We start from the raw sequence: 22,673 nt of genomic DNA on the forward strand, positions 1-22,673 counted from the left end.
TTTGGAAATTAAGGTGTTTTCCACCTGTCACATACAGTGTTTCTTTCTCAAATATAAGACCGGGTATCAAACCAAAATACTTTCTGGTGACCAAATAAAATGTTTATTTAAAGTCATGTGAAATGAGTGTCAAATACTTGCCTGGTCATATTCTTAGTCTTGTTTACAAACTTTTCAATCAGATTATTTGTGATTTAAAATATAATTTAGCTAGTTTTATACTGAATCTAAACAGTATCCAGTCCTTATATGCACAGTCTGGTCGGTATACCAGTTAAAACGTTTAGAATGAGTGTGTTGGAGCTTAGAGATGAGCTATATCATAAAGCATTAACCCCGATGCTCTCTTGGCATTTTCCATAAACAGTGCATCAGTCAGGCCACTCCTTAAATGCTGAATTCCCAGCCTTTAAATCAGCTTATGACTCCGGCAGCAGTATTGACAGCCCATCATCTCCGTGTGTCACAGATTCCCCAGAGTGTGTCAATCCTGGAGAGGAAGTTACGTTTTGTCATCGCCATTCGCCGTACAGTTAACTTTGTGTTGGCACTTCTTGATAAGTTTTTTTTTTTCATGGGAATTTCTTTGGAAACCCGGCGCACATTAAAGTGAAGTCATTCTCTACTGTTGAGCTAAGATTTCAGCGTCCTTATCTGCTGCTGTGGGAAAAGTACCGTGTGGTTTTAATCTCCGAGGGCAACCGATAGACAGACTGACTGCCTGCCATAGAGGTAGACGGATAGAGATCTTATCTCTTTTTTTTTTTCTCGCTCTTTTTCTCTCACACTCACCGAACCTCCCTGTGGCTTCACCGTCCAGCTTAGTTGTTTGTGCAAGCAGCAGCAAACTTTTCACCACCGGATTTTGCAGACTGTACATTCTTTCACGGGTAAACTGAAACCATGCACAATTTGAACATTTGTTTGTGTTATGTTGTTTATTTTTCATCTCATGTTGCAGCGTTTCCTAAGATTTTTGGCATGTAGCTCCTTATAAAGAAATGGTCTACTTACAATCCATCATCACTGCTATCTCTCTTTTTTTTTTTTTAAATTAGACCAATATGACAGACTATGACAAACAACAAAATAATAATCATACATAATGAAATGTTTGCTTGTGTTTGATGAAATTAAACTGCTGCTGTAGAACAAGTTAAATCTAAAGGCCTCTCATAGAAGACTGGTGTATATTTTCGATGAATGTACAATAAATAGATAAGCAAAGAAACTGTATTCTTGCAGTAGAGGTGTTTACTTTTGCTAAAAGACCAGCTTCTTAATATCTGATTTTGTCTTTCCTGTCCTCATGTACACGTGAGTCCAAATCTGTCCTTTCTCACATTCTCCCTCTCTAGATTTCCTTCCTCTGTCTCTCCAACCTCACCCCCTTGTTCTCGCTTCCTCACCCCTCCATCTCCCTCTGTCCTCCCTTCATCCTGATTCCTCATCCATTGTATGTCACTTCCTGGCTGTTCTCAGCTCTCTATCCTGTTCTCTCAACACCAACGATGCAGCCCAGGTCTTGTTGTTTTGTCGTTTAGTAACTCGAGCCCAAATGATTCTCAGTATTACACCTTTCTGCCCTAAATCTATCCTTTTTTTGTGTAACATCCTCTCACAGTGCACTGTGAATCAAGTTTGACTTTGATTTAGAAAGAATAGGAAAATTACATGAATTTAAATAGTCAACTGTGAGTTGTGTGTTTGTTTTTGTTTTTACTGGAGTTGCAGTATTTGGTACTGTTATCAAATTTGAACTTGGTACTATGTAAGGCTAAATGCTGTGGTTCTGTTGCATTTTCTAGCTAACATAGCTCAGCCACAGGTCATCTGCAGCATTTTTTTTTACATCTCTTACAGTGATACTGTCTGGTGTTACCTTTCAAAAGAGACCAAAAACATGCATGTCTCCAAAAACAACTTTCAATATAATTTGGGTATAAGCAAAGTAAATGCTGAGGAACTCCACAATCTTGTCATGTGCCACCTGGTAAATGCGGCAGTATCCCCTTAGGTAAAACTCCATAAAATGTCAGAAAATTGTTCAAAAAGCCAGATCCAAGGTGTCATCTTGTCTTGTTTGATCTAACCAACAGTCCAAAGATATTCACTTTACGGTCATAAAAGACTAAGCAAACTTGAAAAAAAAATCACATTGGAGATGCTGGAAACAGATAATTTTTGGATCTTTAGAAAAAAATAAAAATTGTTGTGTCATTGTTCAAGTAATTGGTTCATTAACTAATAGTTGCAACTCTCTACATTTCTAAATTCACCTGACAGGAGCTGTTTTGTGTTGTTTTAACAGCTAATGTCATGATCAACAGAATGTTTCCTACAGTTTTTGTTGCCTCGGAAAAACCACGCTCATCTTTTCACCCATGACAGAAAAACAATAGATGCTAGTAACTCTCTGGCGAGATGCCATATTATGCATATTTTTATTGTTGTGTTTGATCCAGGAGATTGTGTCCTTCCCATGGAGGCATTAACCTCCCTCTCACTTTGTTGCATCTTTCTTCTGCTGCTACCACGTTTCTGTTTTTGAAACCTGACTCCTGACACAGTTCCTTCTCCTGTTGCTTGTAGATCTTGGTGTCAGAGTTATAGTTTGGCCTTGGTGCATGACATTTGGTAGCAGTTTTATCTTGGCAGCAGCAACCTCCTGTCTGACACTGTAGCTATAAGCCTGCCAGTTCAACTCTGAGTCTGAGTTGAGCTGTCCTTGGCCGTCTTTGAACCTTACTAAAGACTATTAGGCCACATCCAATGATGCAGATTAAACACATGACCCACTAAGCAACTGGACCTCTCTTAAAAGTGGTTAATTAAGCCTCAGATCTGTCCTTATTTTGATTAAATAATACTTTAAGTCGGGGGATGCAGTTCAGTGATGCAGAAGTCTCGCTCAGTCCGTCTGTTTATTGAAAACCGTGAGAGCAACAGAGGATTTCACAAGACTTCGTCGTCTTTAGTCTGTGATTAAAGCTTCCTCAGTTGCTGCGGCGTGAGGCCACAGGTTGGTTATCTGGCAGTTCAAGCGTCATGTGAGTGACTGTGTGTGCGTGGTTGTGTGTCTTATGTGAATTACAGTTGTGTTTAAAGTTCCGTCAGTCAACCTTTGCTGTGTTTGGACTTACAACACTGCCATGCCAACCATAAACACAGGAGAGATCTCTGTCTCTTTCATGTTTGTATGTGGTGTCCATGAGGACCTTGGTGAATGTACTGCATGGAACTTGATCAACCAGTTGCTGATAGCTGGTACTGCTGAAAAAATGTGTTTAGATTTGGGCGTTTTATTAAACCACCTTCAGTACGACAACAGTGGGGTGATAACAGTAGTGTTAGTCTATAATAAACTTGTGAACTTCGCCTCAGTCAGCCTAGAAGAGTGTCAGTAGTCTGACTTTCATTTTCTTGTTGTGGCCCTTCATGATCTAGATATCACTTCAGAAGTGTTCACACTCTGATTGGAATTAAGTTTAAAATTAAATTAACTTTTAAAGTTTATACAGGCCTCAACAGTAAGGATTGCCCGCTCACCTGATGCAAGTAAAAACCACGTTGTGTATATCTAGCGACTCACTTGAGCTAACAGAAATTAGCATTGCAGTTGTTATAATATTATCTTAACCAACGGATCCATTTGTTTCACATGCGTAATATAAAATGACTTGTCTGCTCCAACTTTGAGACATATGTCTTTGCTACTTTGCTACTCTAGCTTCTCGTTGAAGGGTCAAAATAATGGGTTCAAAAATACAGACTTTGGTTTTTGTTCAGGAATCTGCAAAACTGACGACATTCCCATCATCTTCAGCTGCACTTTATGTTTAGAGCTAATTAGTTAGCATGCTAACACATTAAAGTGAGATGGTAAACATGGTAGTATTTATAATTTTTTACATCAGTATGTAGGGATCACATTAGCATGCTGATGTGAAGATTTAGCTCGAAGTGCTGCTGCTGGTGGCGTGGCAGCCCAAGCCGGCGCGAACCATCTCAGACACATGGAAAGGGAAATAATGACCTCTAGTCTTTTTTTCCTGCAAGAGAAATCCCTCTAGTGTGATGTAGGACAATATTACTCAGCAACAGTGATGAAAAAAACAACAAACAACCCACCAGACTTATGATATAAAGTTTTAGGGTCCCGTGACGGTGTAATAGCTGCTCCAGACAGACAGAAATAAAATTTACAAGGACCCCTTCATACTTTACTGCATTGGAATGACTTAGCAGTATCAAATTTAATATCGCCACAACTTCAACTAAAAAAATCCTAATGCATGAGCCAACATTTCTGTGTGTCTCAGTATGTGTGTGTGCGTGTGTGTTAAGAGACCTATTGCACTTTGGTGTTTTGAAGTACAGCCTCTGTTGACTGTCTGCAGGTTACATAAAGCTTTTTATGAGACTCTCTTGCCTTTCCCCCCTCTACTTTTCCAAAGGAAACATAAGTGGAATTGTTCTTGACTGTGCGGCCCTCGCTATCTCATCAAACAGAACCGGAGTGCTTTTATGCCTGGAAACACACACACACACACACACACACACACACACCTCTTTACCACAGCAGTGGGCTGTGTTGTATAATAAGATAAATCTGCCTTTGAGAGGAACCACCTGCGTCATGGAGAATATGAGGTGTTTGGCAGGACTATGTGTGTGGGAGAAAAGGGAAAGATAGAGTGATGCATTCAAGGTACAGTGTATTGATAATGGCTTTGCAATAAAAAGATCATCCAATCTTTATCTTCTATCTCATGATGTGGTTTTGATGTAGAACTGATCAATATATTATAGTGGTAATTCCTGACTTTGTGATCATTTGCTTTTCCTTCTCTAGTCTTAGTTATTAGAAACACTATTTTAAAGTCACACCCACTCAAAGAATGAACATATTTTAATGGGAAACACTCACTGAAAATTTGTTAAAATTTTGTTTTTATTTGACATGGATGTGGCTTATCAGGATTCTTGTCCGGAAATATGTCAGCTTATGTCAGCTGGTGTTTACAAAATCAAAAATAAACTTTAAACCTCTAGATGATGATATTTGAGTGTGCACCAATTAATTAAAAACAATTTTTAGTAGTTATTTTTAGGGCTACAATGATTATTTTCATTTTCAGTTAATCTGCTGATTATTTTCACGATTAATTGATCACACATTTGGTCTATAAAATGTCATAAAATGGTGAAAAATGTCAGTCACCTTTTCCCAAAGCCCAAGATGGTGTCCTCAAATATTTTGTTTTGTCCACAACCAAAAGATTATCCATTTGCTGTCATAAAGGAGTAAAGAAAAATATTCATATTTTTGATTAGGACTTTGATTAGTGACTTATTGATGAATTGTTTTTCATTGCAGCTCTAAACTTGTGATTGCTTCTCTTTTTATTTGTGACATCAAGATTCATGTTACAAAAATGTAATAACTGTTCGAGAGCTTTAATATCTCATGATCATCCCCATGATCTTCCTCATCAGATGGAGTTTCCCAGTCATAAATTTCAATTATTGTGAGCACATTAAGGGCATTACACATGTTTTCATCTTCAGTCTCAACGCTTAAGGCCATATGGGCAAGAAGTTCTTTAAGAGCTCCGAAGAAGCTCAAGAACAGCTACTAAATGGACCTTGTGGTAAGATTGTTTTGTCAACTACTCTTGTCAAGCTAAAAAAATAACTTTAACCTCTAAACAATGATAATTGAGTGCAGTGTATTTAATTATATCTTTGGGTTTTTGAAGATGTCATGTTGTGCTCTGCAAACTTGGGTACATTACACTATTTTCGGACATTTTATAGACTAAACGATAAAGTCAGACAGATTAATCGACGATGAAAACAACCATCAGTTTCAGCTCTACAATAACTGTCCAGCCTATATTTATCCGGCCCTGCTCATGCGCCAGGTCACTACTTAAAAAGCTAGTGGACAGTAATGAATCATGCAACCAGCTGCTTTAAACAGACTCTCTACAGTACGGCTCTGGTCCAAAGTCTCTGAACAGGTGGTCAGTGGTCAAGCAGTTTCTTTCTCACGCTCCCCCACTTCATTTTACCCCTCTGTGCAGAAACTGACCACCTGTACCATCAGATTACAGGGTCAAAAGACGTCAGATGGGAGGTGATGTTAAAGATTAGCAAAGGGATAGTTTGGATTATTTGAAGTGGGGTTGTATGACGTCCTTTTCTGTTACTCTTTATTGTGTTTTGGACACTTTCACATCCTCCAAATGTGGAATATGCTCCAACTAATAATTACAGACACAGCTGAAATCGAGGATTGGCATCTGTGTGCTTCTCCAGAACAAAAACGTGACACCAAAGTGTGCGACCCACATGTAACTTTTTCTACATCATCCAGGATGCTACTTCTAAATAATTTTGCTCCTACTTAATAAAAGCAGCCAATCGAAACAGAACTCCATCATCCTCCAAAAGTTTAGAAGTTTTGCTGCTGAAAAATGTTATTTTTAAGTCTGCTTGTAGAAAAGTGAGAGGGCCTTTCAGCTCCGGCTCCTCTGTGTTTATATGATCAGTAATGAAGCGTGTGTCGGTCGGTCTGAGCTGTTGCCACCATGCTCTCTGTAAGCTGTTCTGTCACATACCAGAAGCTCATCTGGGAGCAGTTTAGGCCGGCTGTGATCTCCGGGCCGCCATTATCACCAAACCACAGCGCACTTTGAGGCGGTTTTGTGCTCCCTTTGATGTGCAAAGGCGAAAGTGATAGTCAAATAATGATAAATGAGGAGGCGGGTTTGCAGTCAGCGTGTGTTGATGTGTTGAAGACCACCTGCTCAGACTGTTACAGAGGGACATTTTTGGTGTGAGAGTTGGTGTTGTGGTTAGAGTTTGGGGCTGTAGGAGAGCTGAAGATCGAAATGTGAATATGACGTGTTCTCAGCATGAGCGACGTTTCCTTCTCCTTTACGCTTGGAGGAGATCATGTGTTTGGTAGTCTGTGTAGCCCTGTGTGGCGTGTGCATACACAGTCTGCCCTGCACTCCTGCCCCCCACCCACATGCCCACAGAAATGCCTGGTGGAGATCTGCACTCCTTTCAGTACACTCTTCTAGTTCAACATGGTATTAATTAGAGGTCGGGCACGGAAGGATGTTGGCAGATATTCCCTCATTACAGATACACTGCGTTGATCAGTATGCATGCTGGGCCATGACTAACAAGAAATTATAGTCTCCAATAAACAACTGCCTCTTCCTGTTCCTCTAGGGCTGCATGAGACGGTAAAAAGGTCATGTAGCGATTAATTTGACTGAAATTGCGATACCATTAGTGGGAATGATCATTTATGCATCACAATTTTCATTTTTACTTGAAAAGAAACTATAAAAATCATGACATTTGTTAGAGTCTTACACCTTTTTTTTTTTTTAACATCAGGCACATATACAATGAGTGATCAGCATCAGCACATGATACTGATGTTGGATTGGGTTGGTCCTAACTCTAATTAAAACAAACTTTTGTTGTTATAACAGGGTAAGATGGTATTCCATTATAACAAGGAATTTACATATCATATAAACATTGACATCCCTATTGTTTAACACCATTAATTGGCCAATATATCTGCATATTTTTGAAGTCTCAAACATTGTTTTCTCCTCAAACATTCAGTGTCAGTCAGCAGCATTAATGCCTTAACCTTCCAGAGATGTTTCTAATTCAATTTCATATTGTGATGCATAAACATTGTTTTTATTTACTGCTAACGTAGCACTGTTGCACAATTAATCACAATCAGAATGAAATCGCAGTATGGCCAAGTGCAATGTCTAAACTGCAGAACCAGAACCAAATCACAATTTTTTTTGCAGAAGGAAAAATCTACCAGAAAACAGCATTATAATAAAGTAATGTACTGCTGCAGAGATGACCTGGCCTAAAAATCTTGTTCTCCAGATGATAGAAAACACTTTTGTTTGGTACAGACCCTGCAAAATGCCACATCATCATGATTTTAATCGTTTTTTACTTTCAGTAAACTTGACAATTGTAATGCAAAACTAATCATTTCTGCTAATCGTATTGCATATCACGATCGTAATTACTTTTTTTTTTTTTTTTTTACTAAATCGTGCAGCACAACTTGGTACTGAGGATAATGTGCTCAAAAATAACATGAAACTGTGTTATTAGTCTTCTCTTAGCAGTAATTGACATTCCACACTCCCTTCTCATCACACCATTACACGGTTAATGTCAGGTTTACACATAATGATGGTATATAGACTCACAGACTTGCGTGCCAAATAAACCATCACCCTGTGTGTCACTAGTTGTTTCATGTGTCACTTTAAATGGAGCAACAATCCAACGCTGAACTCACTGTTCTCTCACACACACACACACACACACACACACACACACACAGACACACACACATACACAGACACACACACAGTTTCAACTAAAACCCCCTGAAGCTCTGTGGGCTCTGAATGTGCTGGCGGATCATTATGTTGATGTGTGCGGTGGTTTTGAAAATTAAGATCTGGCTCACGGTGGCTGAATATCGCGAGCTTGATGTTGGACTACGTGTGTTTTCTGTGGGTGAGACTATGGGGGTGTTTAGTCTGTTTAAGGGGATTTTCCACTGTTGCTGCTGAGGTGAAGCCGCTTATCTGACCAGAGTGACATTATAGTCATCGCTACACACACAAACACACACTCAGAGCAGCACATCTCACAGGTATTGTTTCCCCTGTTTCCATTATCAGGCACCGTACAGACACACCTGCCTTTCATATCCTCATTGTGTCCATTGTATCACAGCAGAGACTATAGCACTGTGATACACCATCATGTAATTTAAGACTCGTTTCTTCTTATTCACATGAGCTATGAATACTCTAAAACGCCTAGCATAAAATATAGTACAATTATATGAAAATGCCTATGGGAAGAAGGTGAGAAATCCCACTGTGGAAATGGTTAAAACAGCTAAACTAAGTTTTGACAGAGCCTGGTTCAATCCATCAATGAAAGATAGCAAACTTTTCGGAGGAAGAGATCATGGTCAGGTAGAGGAGACTGGAGACTTGAACGCATTTTAGCATGTTAGCATCCTCAAATATCATAGAAACCCATTCAGTAGCTGCTGAGACATTTCACTTAATTCCCACTGGACCAACTAGCATTTCTATTTCTAGAGTCACATCACAAGTCTGACTGAAAATATAATAGAAACACAATAGAAACCACCCTGCAGCTGTAGTTATGTAATAGCAGCATGTTGCACACTGCAGAACATGAGTGCACGATGTGTGATATAAATGGCGATTATTGTCAAACTAATATGTTCTCAGAGAGTTAAAGAAGCGTATAAAGACATGCATGTTTGTGCAACGTGCTGAGGCTCTAATGTATGTGGCTCTCGTGTGGGAGGAGTTTTCAGACGGCGTGAAGGTCATTTAGTAATAAAGTTGTCAGATATGACTGATGGTGAGTTGCTCGTTGATCTGTTGCTTCATACTGACTCATGGCAGCTGTTGAGGGGAGTTGTCTGCACTGAACCTTGCTTCCATTACCATTCATTACTGCTGCTTTGTTTGTTTGCTTTTCTTTGGCTCAGTGCTTTTAAATTATATTTAGTCTTTTTGTGGCTTCCTAAAAGGTCAGCCCCCTATTTAAATAACTGTAATGAGGCTGTTAGTTTTTGACATGAAAGTTGATGATGTAGGACTCGGTTTAGGGTTGGCTGTGGTGGTATAATTTTGTAACAAACATTAATCTTATGAAGTCATTTTAATGTTGGTGTGCTTTAAGTCTTTGACCAAATCTACAGGCAATGTTTGTGCATGTATGTGACTGTCTCAATGTCCTGTTCTGCTCACTTCTGTAAATAATGTGCATTTACAGCTGTGAGCTCAGAAACAAACCTGAATTTGTTCGAGGACTGATTTTAGACGTCTCACCTTTTTAGGCCTTGGCGCTGTGACACTTTATAACCATCAGTCATCTGACAGGTGACTCCTTTAGTAGTGATAAATCAATCAATATATGTCAGCCGCCATGCTCTCTAAATATCTGTGTTGGCTATTGGAAAAACCCTTATTGATCGACCACTATGATTAAGTGCTGTTACTTGATTGATAAAACTGCATGAAATGATTGACAGTAGAGCTGCCAGTTAGTCGACTGACAGAAAGAATTGGCAGTCAGAGTCATTGAAATGAAATACCTGAATAGATTTTCTACTATTTGTGGGACAAAACGAGGAATTTAAATACGTCAACGTGGGCTGTTTATCAACCAAACAGAGGAAATAATCAGCAGACTAATCAATAATAATGATTATATTTATTCGTTGCAATCCTAATTAACAACAATTTGTATAATTATTAAACTGTTTTAAGACATTTATCTTGCAAAAAGTCTGAACAATGTGTGGCCCCAGCCTCTAATATGTGATGATTTTCTAATTTTATCTCTGTTATTCTTTTGCATATTAAATATCCCTGAGTTTTTTGACTGTTGGTCCCATAAAACAAGCTGTTTCAAGACATTTTTACCCATTTCTGACATGTTATATAGACTAAAAATGAAAGATTAATCTGAAAAATAAATCAGCATGTTGTTGTGTTCGTAAAAATAAAAATTAATCAGTTGAGGCCCTGCATGCATGTACAGTACTTTATGTACTTTTTTCCCCTGACAAATGAAACTCACCCAGAGGAAGTGTGACCCATTGTTGCCTCACTGTTCTCAAACACACACCTCTATTCCTCTAGTCCTCTAAGGTCAGACCCATGAAGTTTCATAATCTCATAACCACACATGCTTACTCACTACACACACACACACACACCTCTTTTGGCTTGTTGCTCAATTCATCTTGTGTTAACAAATGTGTGCAAAGACTCATTTTTTTCACCTTTTACTGTTTGGATTTAGCAATCGTTTGACTCCAGGAACAACAGAAAATCAAACATGAACTCCATGTGTTTGTGCGCATGGATTTGTGTGTTTGTGTGTGTGTGTGGACATGTGTGGGGCCTGGCAAAGCAGTGTCTTTCCCCAGTGTGTAGCTGCTCTAATGAAAGCCATTTCTCAGCCTTAATGAGGCCGTTTCTCAGCAGGCAGTTAGCAGTTTAGACAGCGGGTCCGGTGTGAGCTGACGATCAACATGGTTGGACTTCATCATGGTTTTAATGTTATATTTATTTCCAAAGCAACCAAGTTAACTGCATGACTAGTGTCTGAGTTTAAAAGAGGCACCGAGGGTTTTATTAAACGTGATGTAAGAGTGTTATTAAAACTAAAGATAGAATAGGTTTTAATTCAATTTCACATCCTCGTTCTTTACTTCCAGTCAGTGTTTTCTTTCTTTTGCTCCTTCGACTTCTCGCCCTACTTATTTTCTTTCTCTTCCTTCCTCATCCTTCTTCATTTTCTTCCTTCTTCCCCTTTCTTGTAATCCTGCGTATCATCCTCCTTTCTTTGCTTGTGTGTTCTTCTCCTCCAGATCTTTCTTCTTCCTCCTCCTCCTCCTCTTTGTTACTGTTGTTGAAGGTCTTCATCTCTGGGTGGTCCCTCCAAACTGTCTGTCTTTGTGGTCTCCTCACAGGGAGTTGAACCATAACTGTGTGTCCTGTATTTTGTCTTTCATGTGTCCATGTTGTACTCACTGGCCCGCTCTAGAAACATACAGACCGTACTGTAGCGTGATGTCAGTTGTCCACTTTGGTTTACATCATTTTGTTGAGTCCAGCCTCTTGTCTGTATGTGGTTTGGCTAGTTTAGTCTGCAGGTTTCACTTCTCTGTTTCCAAAGACGAGCCTATTGTCCTCTTCCTTTCCAAAGAAAAGGATGTTACTAATACTGATGCATGAGAGTAACATAAGTAAAATAAAAATGTAGTGACAGCCTACATCTGCTATTAAGATAAACATTTGTGGCAAAGATACTTCAGATTAGAGAATCTTGTTGGATTCGGTCCAAATTACTTTCAGGTTAATGAGGTTCGGTTTTATTGCATCTAATTATCCTTGGGCTAATCTGGACTGTCCTTGTGGCCCTTTTTTTTTGATTGGATGTCTGTTTTTTAAAGATTATTTCATGCACATTGGTTTGAGAAAGTTTTGTACAGGTTTGTTTAGGATTTGCCCCAAAAATCTTGGACCAGTGGAGGGTTCCACCTCAAACGTGGTTAGTAAAAAGATGAGACAGTGTACACTGAGGCAAGATGTTAAATCAAAGAAAGTCATCATCAAATACCGAAGATAACACCCCAGATTTAGATTAAAGATGAAACATAACAGTGAATTATGAACAGTGAAATGCACAAATTGTACATTTCTTTCTTATAGTAAAACAACAACAAAAGACAAAGTTGTGACGGAGTGTTTTCGCTCTCAAACAAGGTCTCCCAAAGTCTCTTTCTTTCCTTTTTGTCGTTCTGACGCCAGAATTTCCTGTGTTTCAGTTTGTTTGATTATGTATTGCTTAACTGATCATTGCTTTTAATGGGAAGCCTAAATGCTGAACTGATTCATACAAGCAAAACATGTTGATCCAATACTGTAAGTGCAGCTGTATTTGCTCTCTATTAACTCTATCTAGGTTTTCAGACTTAACACATTGAATAACAAGATGGAGACAGCGTAAAGACAAAAACACAGGTATCTGTATCAGCCTTGAGACCCTGGAAGCTTGGTTACAAAAATTAGGTTGTAAAAAATGCAGCTGCGGTTTCTGAATATCTTATATAGCAGTTGGCACAGCATAACGGAGATGGATAGTTGTATAAAAGGCTTCAACATGTCTGCTCTGTATCTTCTGTATGAGTGTCCATTAAGTCTGGAATGTGCACTTAAGACAAAGAGTTTGAGCGTCTGCGAGTTTCTGTCCATTAGCCGATCTGTGATAGAGGAAAGGTGTGAGCGCTGAGCACGTCCACTTGTACAGCAGCACATTTATGTGGCCTGTTACATGCGTGTGTGTGTTTGTACCCATTAGTGCAGGAATGCTGGGAGGAAAGGTGTGGCCGATCTCAACTTCCCCCGTGGACTCGACAGGAAGTAACATAGAGAGGGAGAGGCTGAGGGAGAGGAGGGTAGAAACATGGACACGAAGAAAGCTGATTAAATATGACAGCAGAGATTTTGTAAGAGGTGCTTATATTTAATGATTGTCTGGACAGGCTCAATAGGAACATGAACTTGCTTCCAAATCAGACTGTGGGAACATTTATGGAGGTTTTTCTCATTATTTTGCTGTCATCGAGAGGCTTCATCAACCAGAAATGTTGGTATTTGATGTCCTGACATCTTTCTGGTGTGTTTATGAACAGTTTGGGCAAATCCTACTGATTTACCTTGAACTAAACAGAAAGAAAAATCATCAGAATAATTGGTAATGAAAATAGATGTTAGATGAAAAAAAATTACACTGGTTTCATTGACAGTTAGCTAAACGAACTAAAGCAACAGTCTCATAAATTAGTACCAACTTATACAGTTCCTTCAAGAAAATACAGGGAAATAACTGACCTGTATAGTAAAGCTTAACCAAAAATTCTGTCAAAATAGTGAAATGAATGGTTGAAACATTGAAGGAATTGTCAGACTGGCCGAGGACCAGTGTAATATAACTTCCTTGTTAATGTTTTTGCTAAATGAAATGACCTTTACTTTGGTCACTTCAAACATACATACTGCAGCTGAGAGGATAAACACAGGAGCTGAAGTAAAATGTCCTTCTTGTGCTTAAAAATGTAGGTTAGATTCAGTCAGCAGCACGGCCAAACCACTGTGTTTAGTCTGCCTGGAGCACCCATAACACACAAACATACGTTACGGTGCTGTAGGGTCTGTTAAGCCAAGCTAAGCGTATTTTGTCTGCACACACACACACACACACACACACACACACACACACACACACACACACACACACACACACACACACTTACGGGGTGATGTCATTTATTTACAGACAGTGGATGCAGACGAGCGTGACAGTGCCAAACAAAGGCAGCAGGAATGCTGCAGGTGTGTGTGATAAAAGGTTAAGGAAAGAAAATGCCATTTTTGTCTTTCTCTCTCTCTCTCTCTCCCTGTCTCTCTCCCTCTCTCTCTCTCTCTCTCTCTCTCTCTCTCACACACACACACACACACACACACACACACACACACAGACTAAACTTAAACAATCAGAGTTATTCTTGAAACAGCGGCCAGGGAGCAGGGAGCCTCTGACATGGAGATAAAGATAAAACTTGATATGAGCCCCGTCCTCCGTCTGTTTTCTTTTTTTTTTTTTTTTTTTTTATGTCTCCTCACTTTTTATGCGGTCTTTTCTCTTCTGCTTTTTCCAGCATTTCCTGGCAGCTCAGTCTGTTCTGCCTTTTAATTCTCCTCTGCTCCGTGCAACACGAGTAGCACGCAGACCTGGAATTGGATAATTCCTTAAATATCAAATCAAATTTTATAGCGCTGTCAAGTATTTTTAGTAGCCTTGTTGCAGAGTTGGGGCGATAAATCTGCTGGAATCTGCCATTATAACAGGATTATCTTATGATAAACAGAACCTTTTTGGAGGATTGAAACCTAAATAAGTGCCTTCATATGTCTTAAGTAAATGTAGTGTGCTGTCATTAGACTGTATGCAGACGATGTTGCTCTCTGTCAAACTGAATTTCCTTCTCTAAAAGTCTGCAGCACCTTTTTAAAAAATAAGACAGCCTTGCCGATATTGATCTTTTTTGACATAACAGTTTTATGTACTTGACTATACAAAGTTTATGATGCTTTTTCTTTCCAAGAACAGTAATGTAAGACACAGGCCTCGGCGTCAGTGTCAGTAAACTTGAAGATCTGGCTATGAAGAGAGATGATTCTTGTTTCTAGTGCACCTTTACACACATGAATAAACATTAATATTGAGTTATTGAAACCCAGTAGCTTCTGTCTTTGTCTTTTCTGTCCGTCCTCCTTTGTCCGGTCTGTCCAGTGTGGATCTTGCAGCTTCGGTTCAGTGGGAGGATTCGCTGTGCTCTTAAATAGGAACATGACCTCATTGTGTTGTAGCTCCGCTGTGCTCTGCTTCTCTTGTTTGTTTGGATTTGGTCGCTCTCACCCTCCCAGTTCCTCTTAACCCTCTCTGCCCTGGGCGTTACACAGCCTCGGCTGGACACACTCGTGTACACAATCAGGAGAGCTAGAATGATATATCTGGGCCAGAAACATCACAGTGACTCAGGATTTTCCACCTCTTACATTATGGCGTGAGTTAAAAGTGTTCATTATTTTTCCTAGTAATTGTCCCAAAGTTGTTTCTAGAACCTGTCAACTTATCAGCCTCTTTCTGGCTGAAGCTGACACTGTGTCCCTTGTCTTTTTCCACAAATCAGAAAAACAAAGCACCTAAAAACCTTTGAAGCATTCAGGTCAGCCCTACGTCTTTCCTTGTCTTTAGCGTCCCCTCTGTCTGTCTGTCTGTCTGTCTGTGGATGGTAAGATGACAGATAATCTCCTTACCTGTCACTTCCTGGTAATAAGCTTTGACTCATCAGACCTGGCAGGCGCTTAAACTGACAACTGAATGTTGAAAAACCCTTCGGGTCAAACTTAACATCCCGATACTTGATAAACAGAAGTTTTAGAAGTAAACCAAGGAATCTGTGAAATGTACATACTTAGTTACTTTCCGACATTGACAAAGACAAAGTGAAATATTGTACTTTTTACTGCACTACATTGATTTTACAGCTGTAATTACTAGTTTAGATAAAATCCTCACATGATCAACTTATAAAATAGTTTGTTAAAGATTAAACCAGTTTGGCATGTTCTAGATATCTCTGAGTTGATGACTTTCCTGTCTAAACTTTTTAGATGGTTTCTTTTAAATAACTGTTCAAATTCCAAAAGAGCTCAAATTATCTAAAGCTGCATTTCCACCAAAAGCACCTGGATAATTTTGTCCCAGTAACTTCTCTTAAAGGAACTAAAAGGGTCCTCTCAAAGCCTGTGAAGATTAGGCAAATTAGGACTTAATTTAGACTCTGGTCCTTGCAGTGGAAAAGTTTAAGTTCATCCAAAGATTCCTACAGCTTGGGGAAAGTTCCAGTGGTGGAAATGCAGCTAAATGTTTTACTAAAAATAAAAGAGAAAGAGGAAAAAACAAATTATCGTGCAGCAGGGAAGCACTAGACTAAACCTCCAAATTTCTCTGTATAAGGTAGTTAAAGCTACCTTTACTGACCGCTCTGGCATGGATTATATGGTAAACTATGCAAAATACTTATACATTGTGATACTGGTAGTTTTACTTAAATAAAAAACCTGAGTGCTTGTTGCACCACTGGTCTTTGTGCATGTTGTTGAGCAGATTTGTTGAGGTCCAGTGTCTCATGTGTCCTCCTTTAAGCCAGATGAGTCAGTGTCTGTGTCTGGCAGGTTGACAGACACATGCAGACAGACAGGTCACCTCCTCTCAGGTGTCAGGAAGTGCCTTCAGGTTAGGCAAACAAATTTGCAGCGTGTACCAGTATAGGGTTTAAACAAGAGAGAAGCTTGGAGTTTCAAGTTTCAAGTTTTTCACCAGAATCTATTTCTTCCATAATCTATTAAATTATTTTTTAAAACGTAATCAGTGAAAAAAGCCTCTGTACTGTGCATAAAACTGACCATACTGATATATTTTAACATATTCGGTGTGTTATTGGTAAATGCTCCACATACATCACATTTAAGGCTGATGTAACTGTTCGGATTTTGTTTTTGTTTTTTTGTATAGTTCTGTCTCTAAGCCCAACATGACATTTCTAAATTGTCAGACAACTGTCCAAAACCCAGAGATATTCAGTTTATAATTAGATAAAACTGAGAAAGGAAACAAATGCTGACATTTGAGAGGCTGCAACCAGCAAATATTTGGCATTTTTCCAAAATAAATGACTTATTATGGATATGTTATGTTATGTTATGTTATGTTATGTTATGTTATGTTATGTTATGTTATGTAATTATGGATAAATTATTATGGATAAACTCTACAATTATCACATTAATATTTCTAACGTGTTGAAAAATAGAGGAAAAATGTCAGAGAACCTAAGAAGACATCTCTAAAAAGTCCAAAATTCAAAGATTCAGGTTACAATTATATAAATATTTCCAAAAAAAGGAACAAATACTGACATTTGAGAGCTGGAAAACAACATATTTGGCATTTTCCCATAATAAATAACTTAAATTATTCATCAGTTATTCATCAATAATGCATTGTTAATTAATTTTCTGTCATTCAGCTTCTACTAACTGATTAATCGACTAACTGTTTCTGCACAGATTTTTTCCAAAATAATATAATGGAAAACAGACATAAAAAGAGAGTTTTTTTTTCTTGGAATCTACAATAAACATCCATATTGTTTAATGATTTCAGCTGGGAATAAGATTGACCGAAGTTCTGATTTGCAGGTTACCGCTCTGTTCACTTACTGCAGAGTGATCGTCTAATTTAATCTAAACATGTGATAGAGGACATGTTTAATGTCACCTCAGCTCACACACACAGATCAGCGTCTCTGTCTCCGAGTTATAAATCAGTGCACCCATTACAACGTTAGAAGACGCTCTCAGAGCTGCAGTATGTGTGTGTTTGTGTGTCTGCAGTGTTTGCACATGCTGTATTGGCACCTTGTCTTTTCCCTTGAGCAGTGTGTGTTCTCCATATAAGGGTGTATGCGCCTGCAAAGCCTCCCTGGATTCTGCACTATGTGTATGTGTGTGTGGTTTTTAATAGATGTAGAGGAGAGCTGCACTATGCCCATGTAAGCACACACTACACTGGAGAATTAAACTCGCTGTATTGGCACTCACATACTGTACACATACAGACAGACAGAAGATATAAAACATCAGGATGGACTCTAGAGTTTGTGTCCTGTTTTTATAATTTAAGGCTTAGAAAGTGGTGAAAAAAGAGGATGTAGCTTTTACGTAGCAGGGTGATTTCATCATGATACGATAATATATCAATATAAAATCATTCTAGAGGCCAAAATTATCATTTTTACAATTCTTATTTTATCACAAAATGGTTTGGTTTCTAATGATGTGATAGAGAAAAGCCTCAAATCCTCACGTTGGAGAAGCTGAAATCTTCTCGTGCATAACTTTTGTAAGTCATTTAGAAAACAAAAATGCAATTTTTCATTTGTTGTTGATTATTTTTGTGTCTAATCTAACTGTGGGGGTTCAACTTACCCTCCAGCTGTTTATTAAAGGGCAAACAATCAACAGTACTCTGAAGGGAGAGTAACTACTGTACTAAGACTGAAAAGCATATTTTAAAATTGTAAGAATTTAACCGATTAAAAATGTACAAACCAGTAGTCTAGTCTGATGGATGCATTTGCGGAATAAGATAACTTAATGAAACTTAAAATGAGAAAAAAAAAGATTAATCAATTGTTAGCATTTTCAACTATTAATTAAGGAAAATGCACAAAATTTTCCAAACTTCTAATAGCGTATGTTTTTACTTATTTTCTTAAATATGAAGTGTCTGTTTGTGACGTGTCTGTTTTTGTTTCCTTTAAGCCAAGACAAGTTTCTTTTTTGGTGCACAGTAAAAAGAAAGTCCATGTCCTGATGGTCACATGGTCAGTGTTGGTCTTCACTGGGATTCTTAGGGTTGATAGTCATTTATTTTTTGGGGGGGGGGACAAAAATGTGTGATTATTGGTGCTGAATTTGACTTTTTATAGCAGAGCAGTCAGGGTGGAGACTTGTTCTGTGTGCGCCACTTTTTCCTGAAAACCAAACATCTGCATGCAGCGACTGCCTGAAAACATTTTAATTGGCTCTGAGGTCAGCGGACGGGCTCTTTACAACTGATTATGCAACATATTTGGCTTTGTCCCGTGACCTTAATTGTAGTTTTATGTGTTTTCCGCAGCTGTGAACTGTTGTAAAATCATTTTAAAGCGGGTCGACTTGCTTCAAATAACTCATCAGGACTCGCATGTTGAGTCTGTGTTTTTGACCTGCTGTTAGTCATGTTGTTGTTCAAGCTCACGTGCAGATGTTCGACTCTGTGCTGCACACGTCTGTCTGTCATCTTTATCTAGAACTTTCTCTATCAGCTGACCTCTGCTTTGACCCTCTGGCCCACCCCACCTTCAAGCTATTTATACATAAACACAGTATGGACTGCTGACATGTGTGCAAACACGCCACAAACCTCACAAGAATCAGTTCTACACACTATTCAAATCCACGTGGCCTCCTGTCAGTTCAATTAATCACCAGTCTAGCTTTGGAAACTGTTTTTTTTTTCTCACATTTTTGAGTTTGCGTGCTCTGTCCTGCAGGAGGATTCCACGTTTTGTCTAAAATTAGAAGTCAGTTGCACAGCATGAGACCCAGGCTGATTAGAAATGTTTTATTTGTCATGTGTTGACCCTCCAGCAGCGATGGCCTCTCATACTTAGAGTCCGAAAATAATTTTGGAGGAATAAAGCGACGCTTTTGTAGAATTCTCCAATTTGAAGAGGTGTAACAACATCAGATAAGTGAAAATTGTATGTTTCGTTTTATTCTCAGGGCAGTCACGCCACAAATATTCCTCTTATTTCATCTCCTCCCTCCTTATTATCACATAAGTGGGCTGGGTCACATGAAAATTACCAGAATGCTCTGTTTTAGCCTAAAGCTCTGTGTCTGTGCACTGACACAAAGTGCTTATGTGCAAAAAGCAAAAAGCTCTTACTATGAAAGCTCTCTTATTCTGCTTCCTGACGGCTTTCTGTTATGGTTCTCATTCGAAAGGTAAAGAATCCTAACCCTTTTTAACTTGTACCTTCTAAAAACAACTGATATTTGTTTGAATTAGATGTATTTTTGTGAGGTTTCTCTTAATCTTAAAATCGTGTTTTGCTTCTCTTCTTTTGCAAACCAGCTTTGATTCCACACGTGTTCTACTAACATGCAGCTCCTTCGAAAATGAAACCATTTTATGTTTGACAGCTCCATCACAGTGCCAGGAAAAAGTTTAACACATTGGTTGGTCATGTCTAACAACTAAACAGGAGCTGCAAATGCATTTTCTTTAAATTTTTGTCTTTCCTTAGTTCACTGGTTCTCAGAGGTTTTTACTGTCACAGTTAGACCACAGACCCCCATTTGATGAGATTTTTGCTTTTAGATGTTTTATTCCAGAAACTGTCATTACTTCTAAAGCGTTTAGACTACACTTAGTTTAGTTAATTTAGCTAATTGAGTGTGAAACCCATGACCAAACAGTCATTGTGTTTCTGATGGTTGGAATTAAAAAATGAATTATTTCTCCTTTTGCTGGCAGCCACCATTTGAGAACTACTGCATTGCTTTATCATGATTTCTGCGTCCACGAAAAGACTTAACTTTGCACAAGAAGCTTGCAGCACTGAAGTTTTTCTGGTGCGACTGTACCGACGAGTAGTGTGAAGCCTCAAAGCTTCATTCGTAATGTTTACATTTGAATTTTAAATCAACATTCAAATTATTTTGCATGTCTGTGCATTCTGTTAGACCCTGTGTTTCTGCACAGTTGTAGATAAATATCAGGCCACACTCTTAGATCCCAGTGGCGTCTGTGAAGGATTGTTTCTGACTCATGAGGACAAAGAGCTGCAGTAATTGATAAAGAACATGTGATTTGATTTTGGAGGAAGGATACAGGCATCATTCCCCACCTGACATTTGTGTCATTATCTGTTTTGTGCGTGTGTGCTTAATGTTGATTCGGATAAGGAAGATCTTGACGTGTGCCCCCGTCCACGTTCCCCTGCTGCTATTGTCCAAACAGACGTGGTGTTATTGTAATGATCTTGGTTGACTTGTGACTTATCGTGTCGCGTTTCCTCTGATTCTCTCTGTCAGGATGTGGAGAAGGAGCGAGAGCTGCGGACGGAGCTCAGCAGGGAGGAAATCAGGCAGAAGGTCGAGCTCTATAACTCGGTGACCAAAGACCACCTTAAAATGACACTGGTGAGTGCAGTGCAGTACACACACACACACACACACACACACACACACACACACACACACACACACATATATACATCAGCTGAGTCAGTGAGCTTATTTCTCCTTCGTAAACAGCATAAATACTGTACAAAGCACTCTTTTATCTACCGCCATTAATCTGCTGTATGACATTTACCACAGTGCTGTCACACTCAACTAAATAAGCTAAAATAATCTTTTGACATACTAAAATCTATTGTTTATAGCTAGCTACAGGCATTTTGTTAGCATTTCAGTCATTGTGGCGTCCATTTCCCCTCTGGTGATCATGGTTTGCAGAGTATGACGCATTGGCTCTGTCTCTATACACACCGATCTGCCAACCTGTAGCTGCAGCTAACTGTGAAATTACCAGCTCATTATGTGACACCATCTGACAAAGTTTCCTGCACTAAACTAGACCTGCAGTTTACTACTGGAGTAATTCATTTTGACTCAAAACGATGAGACCGAAAATGAATGAAATTAACTCTGTATTCAGAAAAAAATATGCTGATATACTGTGGCTGTAAGTAAAACAGCTGTGAAATCTGAACATGCAGATTCCTGCAGGCTTTAAATCTTAACACTCTGAGGTGCGCTGATCTTTCGCCATCCACGCTGCCTTCCTCCGACTCCCAGCATTCCTCAGCAGTCACATCAGAGTGATGTGATGTTATTCCTGCTATTGTTCTCTCCCACGGTGTTTTGTTTGGCAGCATGAAGGTGTCTGAACTTGGAATCAAATCATGAGAGAATATAAAAGTTAAGTCCAGTAGAAATGAAGGATTGTAGGTGAGGCAGAGGTTCTGCAATGTCAGAAAAGAACGTTAAGACATCTTAGAAGTGATGGTACAAGATGAAAAAAGGGTTTTCTCAACTTTTAAAAGGAACATTATGCCATTTTCTACACAGAGGGAGTTGTCAAGTCTGAAACCTGCTGCTCATCACCTGTCAGAGCTGATAGTATCGCCATGTGAACCTGGCAGTTATATAATTTTTACCCACACCCTTCTGTCTAATTCTTCCTTTTACGTCCGTCTTTGTCTCCTTATCATTTCATCTGTGATGGAACAAGTTTCTCCTCATCACTTCTGTTCATACTGATCTTGTTTGACCTCCACACACACACACATTTTGCACGCACACACCCTCCTCCAGGCACCACACGGGGTAATGAGATTAAGATGCTCTTCCTCCGTCCGGAGCCATCTGTCCTGCACGACACACTGGGCTGATTGGGTGAACTGGTCTCTTCTGGAGAGATCATATAGCACATACAGTGCTGCAGTGTAGCTCTGCAAAATTTGAACTCGGTGAACTGATTAAAATACACCAACTGACCCTGTTGTACACCAAGAGCTACTTTATGTCTTTCATATAGGTTTTTAGTTTACTTCACTGTGCCTGATTCGATGGTGATTGTTTTTCGTGCAACTCAGATTTTGTTCACACACAAACAGCTTTTTTGATTACTGTCCTCTCCTGATTTTGCTTGTTTTAGTGTTTTTTAACTGCTTTTTGCTTCTTTAAAAATGTCTTCTTGTGTTATTTTTCCCTTTTTTTTTCTTGTCTGTTTTATTTTGCTGCCTTTGTAACACGGAGTTTAAAAAGTGCTCCGTAAATAAAATG

General features: G+C 39.0%; 1 protein-coding gene across 1 annotated transcript in view; it reads left to right on the forward strand.

Annotated features, from left to right (window-relative positions):
- The window catches only part of rassf3 (Ras association domain family member 3), a 70,298-nt gene that overhangs the window by 41,890 nt on the left and 5,735 nt on the right, over positions 1-22,673 (forward strand). The window contains exon 3 of the mRNA XM_084710865.1: positions 20,916-21,023. Within this exon, the coding sequence (XP_084566991.1) occupies positions 20,916-21,023 (108 nt within the window). The remainder of the gene's footprint in view (positions 1-20,915; positions 21,024-22,673) is intronic.

This window comes from Lutjanus erythropterus, chromosome 22 (assembly GCF_056507025.1).
Source record: "Lutjanus erythropterus isolate fLutEry1 chromosome 22, fLutEry1.hap2, whole genome shotgun sequence".
Taxonomy (NCBI): domain Eukaryota; kingdom Metazoa; phylum Chordata; class Actinopteri; order Lutjaniformes; family Lutjanidae; genus Lutjanus; species Lutjanus erythropterus.